The 20,095-nt window shown below is 32.0% G+C and overlaps 3 protein-coding genes and 1 long non-coding RNA gene across 10 annotated transcripts; 2 read left to right on the top strand and 2 right to left on the bottom strand.

Annotated features, from left to right (window-relative positions):
• The first annotated feature begins 65 nt into the window (after positions 1 to 65).
• Positions 66 to 16,645, top strand: LOC139994369 (odorant receptor 13a-like). 5 transcript variants are annotated; one of them, XM_072016937.1, is made up of 11 exons: positions 12,961 to 13,210; positions 13,281 to 13,715; positions 14,365 to 14,534; positions 14,667 to 14,792; positions 14,860 to 14,977; positions 15,068 to 15,221; positions 15,452 to 15,568; positions 15,669 to 15,759; positions 15,967 to 16,103; positions 16,176 to 16,308; positions 16,392 to 16,645. In XM_072016937.1, exons 3-11 carry the CDS (start codon positions 14,502 to 14,504, stop codon positions 16,443 to 16,445), a joined length of 963 nt encoding a protein of 320 aa, XP_071873038.1. In that variant the 5' UTR covers positions 12,961 to 13,210; positions 13,281 to 13,715; positions 14,365 to 14,501; the 3' UTR covers positions 16,446 to 16,645. The 5 variants fall into 5 exon arrangements, with proteins under 5 accessions (XP_071873035.1, XP_071873034.1, XP_071873036.1 ...); XM_072016936.1 differs by having other exon boundaries at positions 15,068 to 15,332; XM_072016934.1 differs by lacking the exons at positions 12,961 to 13,210; positions 13,281 to 13,715; positions 14,365 to 14,534; ... (6 more) ...; positions 16,176 to 16,308; positions 16,392 to 16,645 and adding exons at positions 66 to 276; positions 411 to 536; positions 606 to 723; ... (4 more) ...; positions 8,197 to 8,329; positions 8,396 to 8,839.
• On the top strand, positions 9,225 to 11,943 carry LOC139994366 (uncharacterized). The gene is made up of 10 exons (XM_072016930.1): positions 9,225 to 9,369; positions 9,769 to 9,938; positions 10,112 to 10,237; positions 10,320 to 10,437; positions 10,542 to 10,806; positions 11,012 to 11,128; positions 11,217 to 11,307; positions 11,384 to 11,520; positions 11,603 to 11,735; positions 11,812 to 11,943. Exons 1-10 carry the CDS (start codon positions 9,363 to 9,365, stop codon positions 11,863 to 11,865), a joined length of 1,218 nt encoding a protein of 405 aa, XP_071873031.1. The 5' UTR covers positions 9,225 to 9,362; the 3' UTR covers positions 11,866 to 11,943.
• LOC139994376 (uncharacterized) lies at positions 10,359 to 11,919 on the bottom strand. Its single transcript, XR_011801630.1, has 2 exons — positions 11,795 to 11,919; positions 10,359 to 10,818 (listed from the first exon to the last, which is right to left on the bottom strand). It is a non-coding gene; the product is annotated as an uncharacterized lncRNA (long non-coding RNA).
• Positions 16,364 to 20,029, bottom strand: Mus81 (mus81 structure-specific endonuclease subunit). 3 transcript variants are annotated; one of them, XM_072016922.1, is made up of 9 exons: positions 19,022 to 20,027; positions 18,836 to 18,941; positions 18,627 to 18,747; positions 18,029 to 18,541; positions 17,743 to 17,959; positions 17,453 to 17,665; positions 17,248 to 17,361; positions 17,040 to 17,178; positions 16,364 to 16,677 (listed from the first exon to the last, which is right to left on the bottom strand). In XM_072016922.1, exons 1-9 carry the CDS (start codon positions 19,385 to 19,387, stop codon positions 16,673 to 16,675), a joined length of 1,794 nt encoding a protein of 597 aa, XP_071873023.1. In that variant the 5' UTR covers positions 19,388 to 20,027; the 3' UTR covers positions 16,364 to 16,672. The 3 variants fall into 3 exon arrangements, with proteins under 3 accessions (XP_071873023.1, XP_071873022.1, XP_071873024.1); XM_072016921.1 differs by lacking the exon at positions 16,364 to 16,677 and having other exon boundaries at positions 16,826 to 17,178; XM_072016923.1 differs by lacking the exon at positions 16,364 to 16,677 and having other exon boundaries at positions 17,036 to 17,197; positions 19,022 to 20,029.
• Between the last annotated feature and the right edge of the window lie 66 nt (positions 20,030 to 20,095).

Here is a 20,095-nt window from a genome sequence, read left to right as displayed (position 1 = left end):
GCATAAAAATCCGCAGTCTACTAGTGATAGTTATAATTTTATGTTGTTCTTTTATGGTTCTTAATGTAAATTATCAGGAAATTAATTTAAGCTTGGAGCACTTTAGCGTTTCAGAAAACTAAGAGACAATCTCCTGATATATTTGATGTTCCTCACTATAAAATGCTAGAAAAATACTTGCAACTGTTGGGACAAGATCCACGTCAAAAAAATGGATTTAGGAATTTTATAGTAACTGCTGTAGTGATCAGTATTACAGGCAACATTATACCAACGGTAAGGAAGGATCTAGTAAACCTCTCGTAGAAAAATGTTATAGATAAATTGAGAATACTAAAATAAATGAATTCCTCGCAAGAAAGTAAATAATTGGGTAATGTTATTAAACAATTGGAACCTGCAATTATTAGTCACTAGAATTGTATACCTCGTTATGTGACAAGAATATGGACGCAGTAATCGACGTTTTCCCACATTTTATGGCAGCTACGATCAGTGCTATTAAAATATTAAATATCCAGATCAACAGACAAAATGTAAGTGAATTTATTATTAGATAAATAGTTTCTTGTATATAATAAATATTTGCAATATATTATTCATAGTTTAACAAATTGCTTCAATTTGTGGCAAAGCAATGGGAACAACTGAAATTGAACAATGAATTGTACGTTTTGAATCAAACCGTTATGCAAGGCAATAAAATGGCTCAATTGTATCGAAGTATATTATCGTATTACTATTATCTAACAAAAATTCTTTCATTCAGTATTTTTCAGGTAAATTATCGAGTTTATTCATTTCAGGATCTTTATTGAGCGCTTTGATATTATTTTTACTGGTCCCACTGGTTTCTCCCATTCTCGATGTCGTTCTCCCACTAAATGAAACTCGACCACGTCAGCAACTGCTTAAGATTAATTACATTATTTTTGACGACGCCGACTATTTTTTCTACGTATATATACAGTTAGCTTGGGGGTCAATTATGGTTGTGGTAACCATAATTTCCGTAGATTCATTATACATCCTTATAATTCATCACAACAGCGGATTGTTTGCAGTGTGTGGGTAAATATGGTGCTATCAGAAACATATAGACATACGTCATAATTATAATATATTTACAAAAGATATGCATAAGTATTCAAATGCTTCCACACGGTACTATAATTAATTTTAAAAGATGTTACAATTATTTTTTCTATCTGTTGTTAAAAATACAGGAACCGAGTGCAAAGAGCAACAAAAAATTTAGATACCAATCAAATTATTTCGGAAAGTTACACGTACAAACAGATTAGGAATTGCGTGATCACGCACAACGAAGCCATCCAGTTTGTATTTGTCGAGTAACAATAAATTATAAATAGGCTGTGAATATTTACATAAAATATTTTTATAAACACGACTAAAGTAATAACTAAATATCATAGTGAATACTATACTTTGAATATTTCATATATTTTTGCATATTATATCCATTTTGTATTATTTTGCATCTTTGAATTTTCCATAAACGCATAAACATTTGCAGTCTAACAGTAGATTATCCAAAAATTATTAAACGCGACTAATTTTTCCTCTTATTTTATTTTGAGGTTTTATAATATTCTAAACGAAAGCAGTCGAATTAGTTATTTAATCCAAGTTGGATTAAATATGTTGATAATCAGCGCAACAGCCTTACAAGTAAGGAGCAAAGCCTAATAAAATTAAAAAGAGACATGTATTTAACTGATAGCTTTATTTTTCAGGCAGTAATAAATTTCGATAAGCCGGAAGAAGCAATTAGAAGCGTGGTATTTTGTGGAGCCAATCAATTTCATTTATTTGTGCTTAGTCTACCCGGACAGGTGCTTCTGGATCATTGTACTGAGCTAGGAAATAATATGTACATATATGTCTAATATACGCCTGAAATATGTAAACCGTGCGAGACAAACATGATAATTCCATTTATTGTTAATTTCCTCTTCAGTTTTTGTGTCTATATATATATATATATATATGTCGGAGTAGAGTTGTTTGAGTTTTGATTATGGGCGTGTAAAGAATCTTCGCCTGGATTGTTCATTGTAGTTTCACAATCAAGATAACGTTTATTAACACAAATACAGAAGAAATAAGTTTGAACAATAACAATGGTAACTAGACGCTGATGGCAATGACCTTAGATTCGATGTAGCGAATCCACGGCCCACGGGATAACTGATCTACTTTACTTCTAAGTCGAACTCGACTTACTCCTTGTGATGCAAGGATCGCTTGATTAACTCTTTACTAAGACGTAGAGTATTCACTGATCGTACAAACACAATAGGTATCTAACCAGTGCAACTGTAAGAAAAGAATGCCTCTCCGTCGCGACGACGCTGCAGAGGAAAACTATGGTGGGATGTGCCTACGGGCACGAGGTCATAGGATTCGTCAAAGAAAACCTCCGCTCGGAGGGTGAGGGAAATAGACGTTGCTGTTAATTAGTTAATCTCCATGTTGGTGATTAGAAAAGGATGCTAGCCGCTCTCGAGAGAGAGTTCCTAGCGGGAAACGTCGCACTTAAGGAAAGCAGACCTCACGTATCCTGCCGCAACAGGCGACAGACACACGGGCTGATATAACAAAGACTGTTTGCCAATCTAAAGGACTTTAGTTTTGCGTCGGCATCTGGCGACCATCTCACCCAAAGAATGGAGTCTGTGCGTGGCTGCTGGAATGTTTCATTGTCAAGTGCCGGTACGGCCAATTCTTTAAAGGAAAGCTATGTAACTTCGTATCTCTGTTAGGTGGAACGTTCATCCCGTGACCGTGGCTACACTCGGCGACCGGTTGTCGCCTCGATCCCAAGTTCATTGTCTCAAGTTTCGAATGACTGTTTTTTTATTTGTTTTATTAAATTTTTACAATTTGTCCAGAAGGACATTTGGTAAAATGTTATAGCTTAGAGAATAAAAGACTAAAAAAAAATAAAAAATAAAAAATAAATAAAAATAAATAAAATATAGCATGTGGATGGTTACCCCCAGCGGGGTTCCATCTTCTAGGTTTCCTATTGCATCTCTATTTCGAGGTCTGCGGGATGCTTCCTCTTCAGTCTTCTTTCTATTTTGGTTTTATTTGTTTCAGCAGCCAGCTGGTTTGGGTGTGCTGCAAGTCTTTCTTTGTACTTTTTTGCGTATCTAGCGATTTCCTCTTTGACTGTTGGAATTTTTAGATCTTTTCGTAGGTCTTCATTTCTGACGTACCATGGAGCGTTAACTATTGTCCTTAAAATTTTTGCTTGCTCTATTTCTATTTTGCTTATGTGACTCATTGCTGCCGTCCCCCATAATGGGACTCCGTATGTCCAGATTGGTTTGATTATTGTTTTGTATATATTTAGTTTATTCATTGTGCTTAATTTAGATTTTCTATTGATTAACCTGTACATCTGCTTCCTTTTTGCACTTATTCTGTTTATTATTGATTTTATATGGTGCTTCCATGTAAGGCGTGTGTCTAAATTTATTCCTAGATATTTGACTTGCTTTGTTTGTGCTATGTGGGCGCCGTTCAGTTGAATATCTGGTGTTTTTCCTTTTCTAAGTGTAAATGTTATGTGGTTGCACTTGCTGGTGTTCACTTTTATTTGTTTGTTTTGCAGCCATTTTTCTATTTTTGTAGTGTGTTCTTGTAGTAGTGCGGCGGCCGTTTCTAGATTTGCATGCCTCACTAGTATGGCCGTATCGTCCGCAAACGTCAGTGTTTTACTGTTGACAGTTGTTGGTATATCTGCCGTGTATAGTGTGTATAATATTGGTCCTAAGACACTTCCTTGTGGTACTCCTGCCTTGATGTCCTTAATTTCAGAGTATGCATCATTTATTTTTACTACAAAGGTTCTGTTGTTTAAGTAAGATTTGAGTAGTTTGTAGATTTGTTCTGGAAATTGCTTTTTGATTGTTTGAAGAAGTTTTTCATGGTTAACTTTGTCGAATGCTTTTTCGATATCCATAAAGAGTGCTGTGCAGTATTGTTTTGTTTCAAGCGACTGTAAGATTTCATTGACAAGTCTATGCATTTGTTCTATTGTGGAGTGTTTATTCCTGAATCCAAATTGATGGTTCGGTATTAGTTTTTCTTTTTCTATTGTTGGTTTTAAGCGGTTATATATTATTTTCTCTAATAATTTGGAAAACGCAGGTAGTAATGATATCGGCCTGTAGGATGCAGTTAGATGTGGGTTTTTGTTTGGTTTGGGTAACATCACTATCTGTGCTATTTTCCATAGTGTAGGAAAGTACTGTATTCTTAGAATTGCGTTAAATATTATCGTTGTTAGTCTTATTGCCTTTGGGGGGGAGGTTTTTTAAGATTTTCCCATTGATCAAGTCAAATCCTGGTGCTTTACTTGTCTTTGTTGCCTCAATTAAGTTTGTAACTTCTTGCGCTGTTGTGCTGAGTATGGTGCAGCGTTTATCAGTTGTGTTGCTGGCATTTTCCACTTCTTCGTTTGTTTGCCATCCAGGGATGCTGTTATTAATTTCATACGGCGAAAATATATTTTGTAGGTGCTTTGAGAATTCTTCTGCCTGTTCTTCGTTGGTTCTGGCTCATGTGTTGTCCATTTTTCTGATTGCTGGGATTGTTTTTACTGTTTTCTTAATTTTGTTAGTGACTTTCCATAGGGAGTAGTCGGTATTCTCATGCGCGGATAGTGATTCGATGAATTTTGAGAATTCGTTATTATGATGTTCCCTTATTTTATTCTTTAGTTCCTTTGCAAGTTTATTTAGGTTTTTCTTGTTTTCTCGTGTTCTCTGTTTTTGCCATTTTGCTTTCGCTTTTCTTTTTTCCCTGATTTTGTCTAGGATGTCCTGCGGAATAATTTTTGATTGCCTGCTATTTGTTTCATAGGTGGTGGTTGCCCACGCTGCTTCCTGTATTATTTCTGTCAAAGTTGCTACTGCCTGCTCAATGTGTTCAGGTGTTTTCAACGGGATATTGCAGTTGATTTTGTTTTCGATCAACTCTTTGAAAGTTTGCCAGTTGGTGGTTTTATTGCAAAGCGACTCTGACTTGTTATAAAGTAGTGGTTTGCTTGTATATTCTATTATAATTGGTGTATGGTCGGAGTTAAGCTCGAGGCTGGTTGCTATTTTTAATTTGCTTACATTTAGCCCTTTTGTTACTACAAAATCCAACAGGTCAGGTATTTTATTGGGGTCTGTCGGCCAGTACGTTGGTTTTCCTGTAGATAGTACGTTGAGGTTGCTGCTTCTAATGTATTTTTCCAATGTTCTACCTCTCGGCGTGCTAATTCTCGAACCCCATAATGTGTGCTTTGCATTAAAGTCTCCTGCCGCTATATATTTGTCGCCTAAGGATTGGAAGTACTCTTCCCATTTTTTAAGTGTCATTTTGTGTCTCGGAGGTACATATACTGCTGACATCTGGAAGTAATTGTCATTGGTTTGTATTGTGACAGTGGTTGCTTGTAGGTGTTCTTGATTTGTTTGACTATGTAAGTGATGCTTGATGTCATTTTTTATTATTACTGCAGTTCCTCCATGTGCTTTACCTGAGGGATGTTTGGTATCGTATATGGTGTAGTACGGTATTTTCATGTAGTTTTTTAGGGTGAAATGTGTTTCTGAGACAAGTAGTATATCAATATTATTTTTATACAAAAATATTTTAGTTTCGTGGGCTCGCTGTTGCAAGCCATTGGAGTTCCAGACTGCTATTTTCAAAATGTCCATCTCTATTTTTTACTTAGCAAGTTAGTGAGTAGTTGTAACATGATTGTTGTTTGTTGTGCTTGTTGTCTTAGTATTGTGTTTAGATCACTTACCATTTTTCCTAACATTTCCATACCTTTAATGGATTGTTTGAGCATTTCTTTGATGTCTGTAACGTCTTCGATGTTATTGTTTTCATTCTGATTGATTGCAAGCGTTGGTTTGCTAATGTTTTTAGTTACTTGTGCGTAGCTTCGTTTACCTTGGGGATCTATGTTTCTGTTTATAGCGTTTAGTTCGTGTTGTGCTTTCAATGTTGTTTCGTTATCCGTTATACTTTGTTGTGGTTGATGGTCATTGTGTGATCTGTTGTGAAGTGGAGGAAACAGTTTACGTTGTATTTGTTTCCTTATTTCACATCCTTTGTAGCTGGCTGGGTGGTTTCCGTTACAATTATAGCATTTAACTTCTTCTATTTTTCCTGTGTATGGGCAGTGTATTGTTAGGTGATTTTTTGCACATTTAACACATGCCGGGCTTCTGTTGCAATAATTTTTTGTGTGTCCGTATTGTTGACACCGCATGCATTGTGGTATATCTTTTTTGTAGCGTGGTGGTTCCACTGTTACAATTGTATTTAGTATTTTTTTGATTTCATAGATTTCCTTGTTATTGGTTCTGGGTTCCAGTTCTATTAAGAATAGTGGCAATGGTTGCTTCGTATCGTATCTTGTCATATTGTTTATTGCTCTTGTTTCATGGCCAATTTTTCCTAATTCTTCACTTAAATTTTTGTGTTAGTTTTTGGATGTAAACCTCTTATAACTATTTTATAGCTCCTTTCTGTTTTGAGTTGGTACGTGTGGTATATAGCATTTTTTTCCTTTAGTTCATTTATCACTTTCCTATAAACTTCTGGGGTGTTTGTTTGAATTTTTACTTGTTCTAATTTTGTTTGTTTTATTGTGTAGTTATCCTTCCCGACTACATTGTTTAGTAGATCAATAAGCGGGTCTATTATTTGGGCCTCAACAAATATTGGTGGTGGTTTTGATATGTAAGGTGTTTTAATTGTGGTTTTGCTTGTCGGGTCATTGTCTATTTCTTCCGTTAGTGAGCTGAAGGAGTTTCTTAAAGGTAATTCTTGCAGCCATCGCTGCTTTCCTGTATCTGGGTTTCCTGCAGCATTTGTGCCTGGAATTATTTTACGTTTTTTGCTAGTCTTTGCTAGCTTCCAGTTTTCGTCCTGGTAACTTATTTTGTTGTCGTGTCTGCACTCCTCCTGTCTCCGCTGCTCTTCCATTTCTTCTATTTCCATATCATTTTGGTTGTTATTATTTTGCTGTTGTTGCTGTAAGCCTGGTAAATCTGACGACCCTTTTATGTAATATTTTTCTCCATTGGTTGCAATCTTGATCGTTGATATCTGCTGTTTCATTGTTTGTCACTATCACTATTCGTAGCACTTCTCTGAATCACTTGACTGGAGCACACGTTTGCTTACACACATCTGTTCGCCTCGGTTGCCCGAGCGAGACTACGAATGACTGTGTCTGGGTTATTTCGTGAATGCTATTGAGGCTTTTCCAAGCAATTCCAACGGGTGGCCCCGTTGTCCTTTCATCTCCGACATATATATATATATAATATAATATAATATAATAATATAATAATAATATTATAATATATAATATAATATATATTATATATAATATAGTATAATATATAATATATGATATAAATTTAATAACGAAAAATAGGTAACAGTGTAATATTTTAAAAATGGAACAACTAATATAATTAAGTTCCTTTCTAAATTAGATTTTGAACTTCTACGATACTGAGATGTCGTAATATCGGATCTTCGGGAAAGATCGTATAGCTGTTGCACTTGCACTTTGCACTTTACACTTACACTTTGCACAGTTTCGTAAATGTTGCAGTCTACTTCTTTAGGGCAGACCTGAAACTGAGGGTTTCGAACCCCATTGTCATTATTTATACTGATCGATGTTCCGCTTGGTTGATCAAACTGGTGGCTCAACTTGGAAGTTCTAACCAGGTGAATGAAGATCTTCCTAGTTGAGCCATCGGTTTGATCAACCAATCGGAATACCGGTCAATATAGATTGAGACAATGAGACCCAAAACCCTCAATTTCAGATCTGCCTTGAAGAAGCAGACTGCAACATCTACGAAATGTTGGCCCAAAGTGCAAGTGCAAAGCGCAAGTGCAATAGCTACGCGATTATTTCCGAAAAAGCAATATCATGCTGATATAATTAATATTATGACAATGAATCAGAGATTTGGTATTGGGAGATTGACTGACGATTAATATAAAATTAAAAAATAATAAAATATAAAAAAGTTTACCTTATCATGTTTTTCTCTGTGGTCTTCATATGTAATTAATAATTAGTCTCAATCAAGAATCGATTGATTCGAATATTGTGTTTTCTCGATGTTATAATAGATATGGTGCCATGTGGTATAGAACACCCGTGCAAATTCAAAAAATACTTTACATGATGCAGATAAGAAGTGGGAAACTATGCAGCTTAACGGCAGGCGGATTGTACGAAATGAATATAGAAAATTTCGGAGTGGTATGTATCACTATATGATTCTAATAATTGCTCGTCTTATATTAACTACTTACAATTTCTTTCAAGACCTTCAAAACGTGCATGTCGTACTTCACGATGTTATTGTCGCTAAAATAATGGTTCTACCTTATCTGTTGAAATTATTTAGTCAAATTCACTGTGCTGTGATACAAGATTAACCAGGAATGCGAATATTAAGATCATATAGCCAAGATATGTACTGTTAATATTAAATCGTTTAAATTACTATATTAAATACGTAAATAGAATTATTGAACCATCTTTCAATATTACTTGATATTTCAGAGTGTAAAACATGTTATATACCTTACCGAAATAATGAATTGACCACTATTTTACAGATTTCTTTCAGTTCGTTCCATCGAGCCACAGAGAAAAATTACATTTATGTACTAATTTTAGCAAAATACATATAGTGAAAATCCAACAGTTGAGTCTAGTAACTAACTGGATCCACCATTTTTTTTAATTACATTTACATTTCGCAAATAACACCGTTGCACTTTTTTCCGTGTCAAGACTTCAGCTAGAGGTCAAAGGAAATATTATCACATCAGCCACTGCAAATAGAGGTACGATACTTTTCTGAAAATTCAAGACTTTTCAGTGTATAATTACTTCTACAATTATTTATACATCACTGAATACCTAGCTAATACCATATTGCCAGTAGCTCGAACAATATTTCACTGTAATCATAGATCTTCGATTTTCAGTTTAAATGACAGGCATCGCTATAACCCTTGATTCGTTATGTTCTTATCTATAATGCACTTGTCATTCAGCAATAGCTAGCATAGACATTATGCTATATACTGCATACTTGTCCGGCAAAGAAATCGATTCGTAGTCATACTTAATAACCGTAATTGCAAGCTCATTAATATCGAATATCGAGTGTAACTGCATTCGTAGATTGACTTTCGCAATTTTAAGAACAGAAACATTTATTCAATCGGCACGACGATAGTCCAAACGTTAACTGAAGTCAATTAATTGAAAATCTGGAAATATGGATAGTAAGAGATGGAAATGAGCCATTTAGAAGTCACGTCGATCAACTCTATAAATTGAAGAGCACATAAAAATGATGATATTAAAACTATTATTGTTTTTAAATTTATCTTAGAATTTACCATCATTTACGTCACCTTCTTACGATAAGTAAATTTATGGAAGTAAATTTGTTTCTGGAAAATTGAATATTAATCATGTGCATGTGTAATGAAATTTAAAAATTAATAAAAAATGCGGTTGGATCAGTGCCTGTCTTCTGAATGACTCAAATGCAATTTATATTATGACTATAATATAAATTATAAATAATTAAAATAGTTCTTCGTCAAAATATAATTTTTATGGTACTTAAAGTAAACTAACTAACTTTCATGAAATTAATCTAAACTTAGGACATTCAGCATTTCAGAAAGTCAGAACACAGTCTATCGATATGTTCGACATTCCTTACTATAAAATGCTCGAGAAATATTTGCAAATTGTAGGACAAGATCCACGCCAAAGAGATATATTCAGAAGTATTATTGTGACTATAATGGTGATTAGTATCACAGGCATTCTCGTTCCAACGGTAAGGGAAACATATCGTATAGTACATTTTATAAAAATGTATCTCTACAAATAAAGAATACATTTCTATAAAATGTACTATAATCGAAATGAAAAAACTTAGTTGAACAAATCCCTCGCAAGAAAGTAAATAATCAGATAACGTTATTGACGATTGGAACCTACAATCACTAGTCATTAGAAGTATATAGGTCCTTATATGACAAGGATATGGATGGAGTGATCGAGTGTATGCCGCATTTAATCGCAGCTATAACTAGTATCGTTAAAATATTAAATGTCCATTTCAACAGAGAAAATGTACGTGAATTTATTGTTACGCGATTAAACTTTGGGGATGAAAACATATTATAAAGTCGTAAAAATGCATGTTATATCATAGTTTAGAAAATTGTTCGAATTTGTGAGAAAACAATGGGAGGAACTGAAGTTAACCAATGATTTACGCGTTCTGGAGGAAGTTACCATTCAAGGCAGCAAAATGGCACAACTGTACCGAAGTAGGTTATCATGTCTTAATTTTTCAATTACAGTGCTTCTATGTATATAAAAGATTTGTTCTATTAATATTTTGAACATAAGCGATCAATTATAATTATTTCAGATACTTTATTGATCTTCATGATATTGTTCTTGCTGGTTCCATTACTTTTTCCTATTCTGGATGTCGTCCTTCCATTAAATGAAACTCGACCGCGACAACAATTATTTAGAGTTAATTACATATTTTTTGATCATGAAGAGTACTTCTTTTACATATATTTACAGCTTGCATGGGGATCTGTCATTGTTGTAATGATAATAGTTACCGTAGATTCGTTATATATCCTTATAATCCATCACAGTAGTGGATTATTTGCGGTGTGTGGGTAAATATGATACTGCAAAAAGCATAAGGTCGCGTTAATCCGTAAAGGCTATCATGCGTGAAATTTCTCCCTTGATAGCATAGACGTGATATTCTTTAATGATAGCTTTTAAGGATCAATAACCATATGCCTCATTTTGTACTAATAAGAATAAGAAGATAAAACTAATAAGATTTCATTTTTTATAATTATATTAAAAATATAGGCATCAAGTCCATAAGGCAACTAGTAGTTCAATCATATTCTCTACAGAAGCTGTGACGGAGACTTACACGTACCAACAGATAAAAAATTGTGTGATCACTCACGATAAAGCGATCGAGTTTGTATTTATTAAATGACGATAAAATATAATATGGTGCGAGATGATTATTGATTGCAATTAATGTGTTTTTTCGTTATATTTTGAGGTTTTACAATATTTTAAATGAAAACAGTCGAAGTAGTTATTTGCTTCAAGTTGGATTAAATATGATGGGTATAAGCATGACAGCTGTTCAAGTAAAGAGAATCTAATAAATGAAAACAAATGAAAATTCTGGAAGCATTTTCCTAATCGAAAGTTTGTATTTTTCAGACAGTCGCTAATTTAGAAAGACCGGCGGAAGCAATTAGAACCGGCATATTTCTTGGAGCTGAACAATTTCATTTGTTTGTGATCAGTTTGCCTGGGCAGGTACTTTTGGATTATTGTTCTGATTTAGCAAATAATATGTATGTATCTAGTGCAATCTAGTATAAAATGCAAATATTCAATCGTAGAAAAAAATATAATTTATTACTCGTATCAAAACAGATATGGGTCTACTTGGTATAAAATACCAGTAAAAATTCAAAAAATGCTTCTCATGATGCAAATACGGAGTAAAAAACTGTGTACATTAACGGCAGGTGGATTGTACGAAATGAATATGGAAAATTTTGCAATTGTATGTAATATTATGGGACAGTTATAATTACTTTATATTATTAATTAGTAGGTACTTACGTCACTTCTGTTTTAAGACTTTCAAAACATGTATGTCGTACTTCACGATGTTAATGTCACTGAGAGAATGAGTTGGCTTATAGACATTTACTCATATTCATTGCATTTTATACCTGGATGGACCTACAATGAGAATAATGAGATAAATAGTCACTATGCATTGTTAATGTTGAATAGTTTAAACAACGTTATCGATGTAAATAAATTTATTAAACTATATCTTTCATAGAATATTTTTAAATATTTTTAAATATAGATTGATCTCGCTTAATAATGTAAATCATTGTTACTTAATCATTTTTATAAGCTAATGATATCTTGAAAAAATTTTTTTTTTTATTTGCGTTTATTTTACAATCAATTCTCGTTAGAGAATTTTAAGTAAATTTATCTGGCGTGGTATTATGACATGGTTAATAAGTGTTTATAGTATGTTTGATTCTATTTGAATCTAGTGCTTAGGTCTAAGGTGTAATGTCTTTTTAGCCTGCGGATCTGTTCCGACGTGTCGAGTAGTTGAGTAATTAGAGGGTTTTGGTGGTTGTTAACTCTTGTGCTATATCTATTGCTGAATTTGGATAATTCTTCTTTGACTGTGGGTATCTTGAGGTCGTAATGTATTGTTTAATATCTTGAAAATGAGAGGGACATTTCGCCACCTTTTGTAAGACTTTCTGAAGTAATCATTTTGACTTCTTTATTTCTCTATATAAAGTTACTTAAACTCTTCTCAAGACTAGGCTGATCTATAACCATTATTTGTGCAAAATTTCATTTCGCTAAAGTATTGCTTAATAATTCCTAAACAAATAAATGAGTAAATATAATAGTTCCTATAAGAATTGTATCAAAACTATGCAAACATTATATCACATGGTACAAGGTATACATATTTTATTCATGAATGTCCATTTATTTGGATTTCAATTATTGACGTATAGAGATCTCAATTGCAGAAAATAATTCTGCCGAAAAGAAATAGCGCTAACATTAACAGTATTGGGTACGGAGAGTTTAAAGAATATGTGATGTTATGTTATAGATCTCTTCTAAACTAATAATCGATAAGAAATTAATATAACTAGACCTGAGTTTGGTTCTTTTATCATATTTCTACTAAAATTACGTTGTTACCAAGCATTTTAACAAAATTAGTAGTTAGTTTCAGAACCATTGTTCGCGTAAGATATCATTTCGCCAATATACATATACAGGTTTTCAGTATGCTGGATCTTATATATGGATTTTACTCAGTAGGCATAATGAGTTATATTTTCGAATGTTATAATTTTCTTCCCTACGGCTTGTACAAGGTAAGCTGCCATCCATCTATCGTCCGATTTAAGGAACCCTATGTACCCCGCTGCTTAGCCTCACCTACTTTCGTTCCTGTAAAGTAGGTTGCTCGGCACAGGGGTATTTTGAATAATATTTAATTGTCAATAACTAAAAAAAGAAAACCGAAAACACAATCTTTTTATTCTAGATTTTCATCATATTTTAACTTCAAGTATCACCCCTTAAATATTTTTACACCTGTAGCCGAATACACTATATAGCAGCTTATTAACATAATATGCGTATAAAATTTCGAACGATGCGTTACAAATATACAACGCAACAAGTAATTGGGTGTCACTCCAATGACCATCGCACACATATGCGTGCTCCTTGCTCGTAAGATATTAACCACCAAAGAATTTTTGAGAAATAAATTGATTGAAAACCTGCTGCTATCGCTGATCGTCATCGACTAAGGCTGTGTCACTACCAGTGAGATCGATATTTCAGGGTAACCACAGGTTTTCAATTCCCAACGCAATTGATTGACACTCCAGCAACTGATGGCCTATTATTTTCATATCTACGATATTATTCGATCTCGTGCTATCCAACATCGTGCTATAATGCATACTTGCCGGTAAGCAAACCATCAAACTAATTCGATGGTAAAAATTACATGCTTTCACAGACATCGAGTGAAGGAATATAAGTGCATTCGTAGGATCCATTTCAATTTCTCGCTGTACAATATAAAGAACAACTTTCATACTTCATACTTCATACAACTTTGTTAAATCACATTCGCCGCCTCGTTTGCTAATAAGTCGATTGTACTGGACAAATCTAAGAAATTTAAATAGTAAGAGAAAACAGAATATATTCTATACTGTGGCTGACTGTGGATTCTTTTGCAATTATGCGAAATTTAAAGATGCAAAAATTCATAGATTTCTCATAATATACCAAAATATATTAATTTTAATCGGTAAAGAGAATCTCTATATAAGTTCCATTTCTTTACTTGTGTACATAAAGGTACAAAGTTGTACAAAAATTTGATATCAAATTATGATTATTGCGGTAACTCGGTCTTATAATTCACTGACTATAAGTGTTTTAATTACCAAAAAATAGATGTCGAAATAAATTTCTTATTTTAGTACATCATATCATTGTTTTCTTTTCCTCTTCATTCTACTACATTCTACATTACGATATCTGATTCGACGTTGAGTCACATTTTTCAATAAAAGACTTGAATTGTTAGTTTAAACGGCAATGTTCAGTGTTTCAGGCAAACAGCAAGCAAGATTTTAATGTATTCGATATTAGCTACCATAAACCGCTTAAACAGTATCTGTCAATTTGTGGGATAAATCCGTATCAAGAAGATCGTACCAGTAATATTATAGTAATAGCAATAATGTGCGGTTTTATTAGCTTATTTGTTCCAACGGTAAGAGAAACGTATGCTATATCACTTTTTATGGCTGTTATTATTAATCGACAAATATAATGAAAAATAAATAAATAAAAAAGTAAGTAATCAGGTAAAATTATTACACAATTGGGATTCACGATTCCATAGTCTATGCAGCTATATGATGCCATACGTGACAAAAACTTCGATAACGTCATCCTGAATTTACCACAAGTACTTACAATAATTGTCAGCGTTATAAAAATATTAAACATTTATTCTAACAAAAAGCAGGTACGTATGTATTTAAAACCTCCTGCATGTACAAAATATATAAATTAATAATCAAGGACATCATTAGTTTAGAAAATTATTTAGCTCCCTGGTAGAAGATTGGAAATTACTGGAATCCACAAACGAAACATACATGCTACATATATTTACCAAACACGGCAATAAACTTGCATCTCTGTACAGAAGTAAGTGATCATCTTATGATTTTTATTATATACTTCCACAACAATTGTTGGATACAGAACAAAATTTTTAATTAAAAATAATTCTTCCAGGAACTTTATTAACAGCTCTCGTAATATTTCTGTCCCTTCCATTGCGTAATCCCGTCCTAGATATTATTACACCATTAAACGAAACCCGACAACGAAATAATGTATTTGAAGTTCATTATGGTGTCCTAGATAACGAAGAACACTTCTACATCGTGTATGTGCATTTATCTCTTTGTGCAATTATTGTCGTGGTGACGATAATCTCGGTAGATTCGTTATACATTACTATTATTTATCACGCTTGTGGATTGTTTGCAGTATGTGGGTAAATACAATTTAAATAAAAATACTGTCAAAACTATTCAAAAATTGTATTTGGTGGTAAAAGGTATACTTCATTTATATATGTTTACTTATTTGTATTTCAATTAATCACATGTACAGATCCCAGGTTCAGAAAACTACAGAAAATAATTTTGTCGAGAAAAATGGCACTAACATAAGCAACATTGGATACGATGCTTTCAAAGAATGCGTGATGATGCATTATAAATGTCTTCAGTCCGTATCGTCTTAACTCTGATTACTTAAATGTAAACTAATAATCGATAAGAGATTAATACAACTTGCACTGATTTTGATTCATTTGTCATATTTTAAGACTTTACGACGTCCTCGAGAAATGTTGCCGGAATTTGTACTTGATTACGATGGTGTTGAATGGAGTCATTCTCAGCGTAACAGCAGTTGAAGTAAGAACATCTTTTACACACCTTAGAAATTACTAGATTGTTGGTTTTTTCTGCATTTCTTGAAAGTACAAATGTTGACATATGTAAAACAGTTTTTTATGTAACTACCATGTTTTTTAATTCTTTTCATAAAAGTTTGAATTAGGAGGAACACCCTGAGTCAAATAGGTATTGAGAAAGAACGAAACCAATGCTTTTACCTTCTAGGTAATTGTGTTCTTAGACCGACCGGCAGAAGCCATCAGAGCTATTGTCTACCTCGCAGCACAACAATTTCATTTGTACATGATTAGTCTACCAGGGCAAACGTTACTGGATCAAAGCGTAGAATTGGCCGATAAAATGTATGTTTCTAATACATATAAAATAAAGGAAGTTGAAAATAGTCTACACTTTACGAACGAATTTCACAACAGATATGACTCTAATTGGTATAAGATACCAACAAAACTTCAAAAGGTGCTTTACCTAATGCAAGTGAGGTCCAACAAACCGTGTATATTGACAGCAGCGGGGATATACGAGATGAACATTGAAAGTTTTGGAATAGTACGTAATAATGGTAATTAATAAAAGTATCATGTTATAATAATTTAAGCGTGTGTTAGTAATGATAACTCTTTAATTTCAAGACTGTTAAAGCTTGTATGTCATATTTCACCATGTTCTTGTCACTGAGAGAATAATCGTTCGTACCTACTCGAAAATATTAGTTTCTAATAATTTTATGATTTAATGACAACCCAATCTTACATTTTCTAAGAGTTATGTTAATGTTATATGATTATGATTACATTCTGAATGGAAGAAAGACATAGATTATTGAAATGAAATGATATACTTTACCAAGTACATAAATAAATTGTTATATACTGGTTCAATAAAATTTTTTATCAATTTGTCACTGATGCTGCTATTCTCAAATTTGTGGCATGTACTCATTGGGGTATTATTGCTAAATATTTTGAAAATAGTAACTAGTAGTGATCATTAATGAGCCCAATACCATATATATAATAAAAGGTTTTACAGAGTTTTACAGAGAGTATGAATATTGTAAAATATTTAATTCTATAAAAATATTATTCTCTATATTATTATTGTATAAAATTTTGTTCTTTTTTTGTACATATAATATTCATTTATGTCTTTATTCGTGTAAAATTTCAGTTATCAGTTTAGATCTTTTTTCATATATAATTGATAAATTGTTTTACTAATTACTGATCCTATAAGACGTTTTTTATCACCAAATTCAATAGCAGCTAATAATAACTCGCCATTGCAATCAGACTTCTGAAAAGCTTCAACTAGTAATCGGGGAGTTGGATAATGTTCTACAATTGCTAAGGCTTTATCTATGGACATTCCTTTCAACTGCAGTAGTTGGCGGACAAACATTTGATTTACTTTAAAAACCTAAAAAATGTATTAACACCTAAAAATGTAAACATTAAATCAATGATCAGTGATAAATAGCATAAATACCTTTTGTTTAGAAGCTGCTTTATTAAATTCTTCAAATACCATGAGACTACAGGTATTATTTAAAACATTTGTTCGTGTGATAACTTCTTTTTTACAACCTACCAAGTCTTTTTCCTAGAAAAATATATTTGCTATAAAATACGATTCAAACTAAATTACATAATTACACAAAAATATAAAAATTTGTTATAAAAAGATCACGTACTTTGAAAATTTTTATTAAAATTCTAGTTAATGATGACAAATAAAACATAGAATCTTTATGATTCTTAGTATATTTTACAGAGAAACCATCTTGTATCAAAGTATTAATGGAAGCTTGCATCAATGATGAATGTGGTATTGTCAATCTTTGACCCTTCTTATAATCTTCAATTATGTATATAAGATTTGTAATTCCAGATTGCTTTAATCTAAACTATATAAAATAATATTCTATTTAACTATATAAAAATATATAAATATGAATTATGTATACATATGTCATATATATACCTTTTGTTCATGAAATCTTCCATCTGTAATACTTGCACTTAAATCATCTATTCGTTTCCTTTCTACTATAAAGGGTAAGATTAATTCATTATTTTTATTTCTTCTACACCTAGCAATCCATGCAAAATCACCAACTTTTAAATGACGTATCTCAAATGATACACCAAACTCTGTTAGTCCTGTGATAGTAGCATCATGTTGAGGTTCTGTCCTACCACTATATGAAAATTGTTTACAGATATATGATAAAATTTTAACATTATAATTTAACAAAATGTTAACATACCCAGCAGTCTCTTGTGTATCTACTAGTAGTATTATATCAAAATTGCTCGATTCTAAATAATAGTTTCTTTGAAAATCATCTGTAAAATCTGTTTCATTATTTTCTAAATTATATACATGATTCATATCTTTTACTTCTTTCGTTTTTTCTTGCACTTTTTTTGGGTAGACAATATTTTCCTTTGATTTTTGTTTTACAAAATTCTTATCAGGTTGTTGGCAGTGATTTTCAATAGTAATAGTTTCTACAGATTTAGACTTATATGTTGTTGGAGGTTCATTTAAATTCTTGATTTGTATGTCCTTAGCAGATTGTATAAATATTTGCGTATCCTCATTCCTATTATTAAGATCGGCTGAATCTTTTATTAACTTAGACTTCTGTGTAATCAATGGTTTTAATGAGATTTGAATTCTATTTAATACTTCAAAAGAATTTAATGATATTACATCAGTAGTTGTAATTTCACATATCTTCTTTGAAATACTTATACCATGCTCTGTAAGATTATACCTATACAAGTTATACTACTTTTAATACTACAGAAATGTTAAATTCACATATAATTTTAAAAATTGTTATTAATAAATATTATTACCTAATTGGTCTACCTGTCATAGAAATTAATCCATTTTCAAACAAATCTAAGACTGAAGTTTTTGCTCCATGCCCACATAACTGTTTCATTTCCAACAGTAGATCTGTTTCTGTAGTATATCCTAATAAATTATAGCATTCATCAATAATTTAATAATTTAATAATAGAATACACTTACACAAAAATTAAAAATATTCCTTGAAAAATACCTAAATAACATGTGTCTTGTGTTTTCTTATATAATATCAATAAGGCAGCATAATTTTCTACATTCCAAGATGATAAATTTAAGTCATCAAATGTTGTTAGTTCTGTCTTGGAACAAAATATTTATTATGTTTATTTCTTTGATATGTTATTACGTCTGTATGTAAGAAATATATAAATATATTTACTCTTTCAGGTACAAAATCTGCGTCCACAATAATTTGTTGTGATCTGTGTTTCCTTTTAAATACAGGTTGTTCGTTAAAACTGCAGTGCTTGCAAACATTCTTCACACCTGTTGAGTCATTATTTTGAACTTTATATTCTTTGAGTTTTCTATCTAACATGGAGCATAATTTTGTGCCAAAGTGTTGCAATATTATACAATCCTTCCCAGATTTTAATGGCAAGGGATATTTTTTTAATGCAGCGAGTGCTTTCGAAAAATGATATTGCAAGTCGGAATTTCTCGATGCAGCCTCTTTTCTCCATTCTTCTAACCAGAGCTCAAACAGTGGGTTTGGATTCTTAGGCTTAAGTTTTATTCTTTTCATAGTATGTTTATATCATGGTATGCAAAAGATTATATCATGTATATTATTAAGTTTAATAAATTATGAAATTAATACTTCAACCAAACACAAAACATTTTTAAGGTTGAAATCTGTATGTATATCAATTTTAAGTGTAGAACTTCAAATCTTCACGATTTATACATATATTTATATACATATCCTCTTTTAAATAGAAGATCATTACTTTTATAAACATATGAATAAATACATTAAATAATGAATATTTTAAAATTATTCTTAAGAAATTTTCTTAAGGACAGATTCAAACAATATAGGATGTTAAGTGACGGTAGCTCTGACATTTCTGACGGTATTAATCATGATTTTCTAGAAAATTCTCGACTCTTCACACTCATATAATACTGAAGCTTAGGGAAAACCGAGTTTGACTACCTGTGAAAAATCAGCATGGAAGACAAGGAGCCTGTCTGTCTTACAAGAACTTGGATTTTATTGAGCTTCCATGATGATTTTTCACAACTAGACACGACTCAATTTTCGGACGGTTTTCTCTAGCGAGTGTTGAAACCTCTTTATATGATCGTAGTAGTGATAGAAAAATTTCGATATTACTAGAAATCTTAAGAAAATATTAATTCATTTAGAATTTTATAAAATATAATAAATATAATTCATATATATTAATTCATATTACTAGCCAACCAAAAATAAGAAAAATTTATATGT

The sequence above is a fragment of the Bombus fervidus genome, chromosome 14, assembly GCF_041682495.2.
Source record: "Bombus fervidus isolate BK054 chromosome 14, iyBomFerv1, whole genome shotgun sequence".
Lineage (NCBI taxonomy): Eukaryota > Metazoa > Arthropoda > Insecta > Hymenoptera > Apidae > Bombus > Bombus fervidus.
The sequence above is the reverse complement of the archived record's forward strand: the minus strand, read 5'-3'. Positions and strand labels throughout refer to the sequence as shown.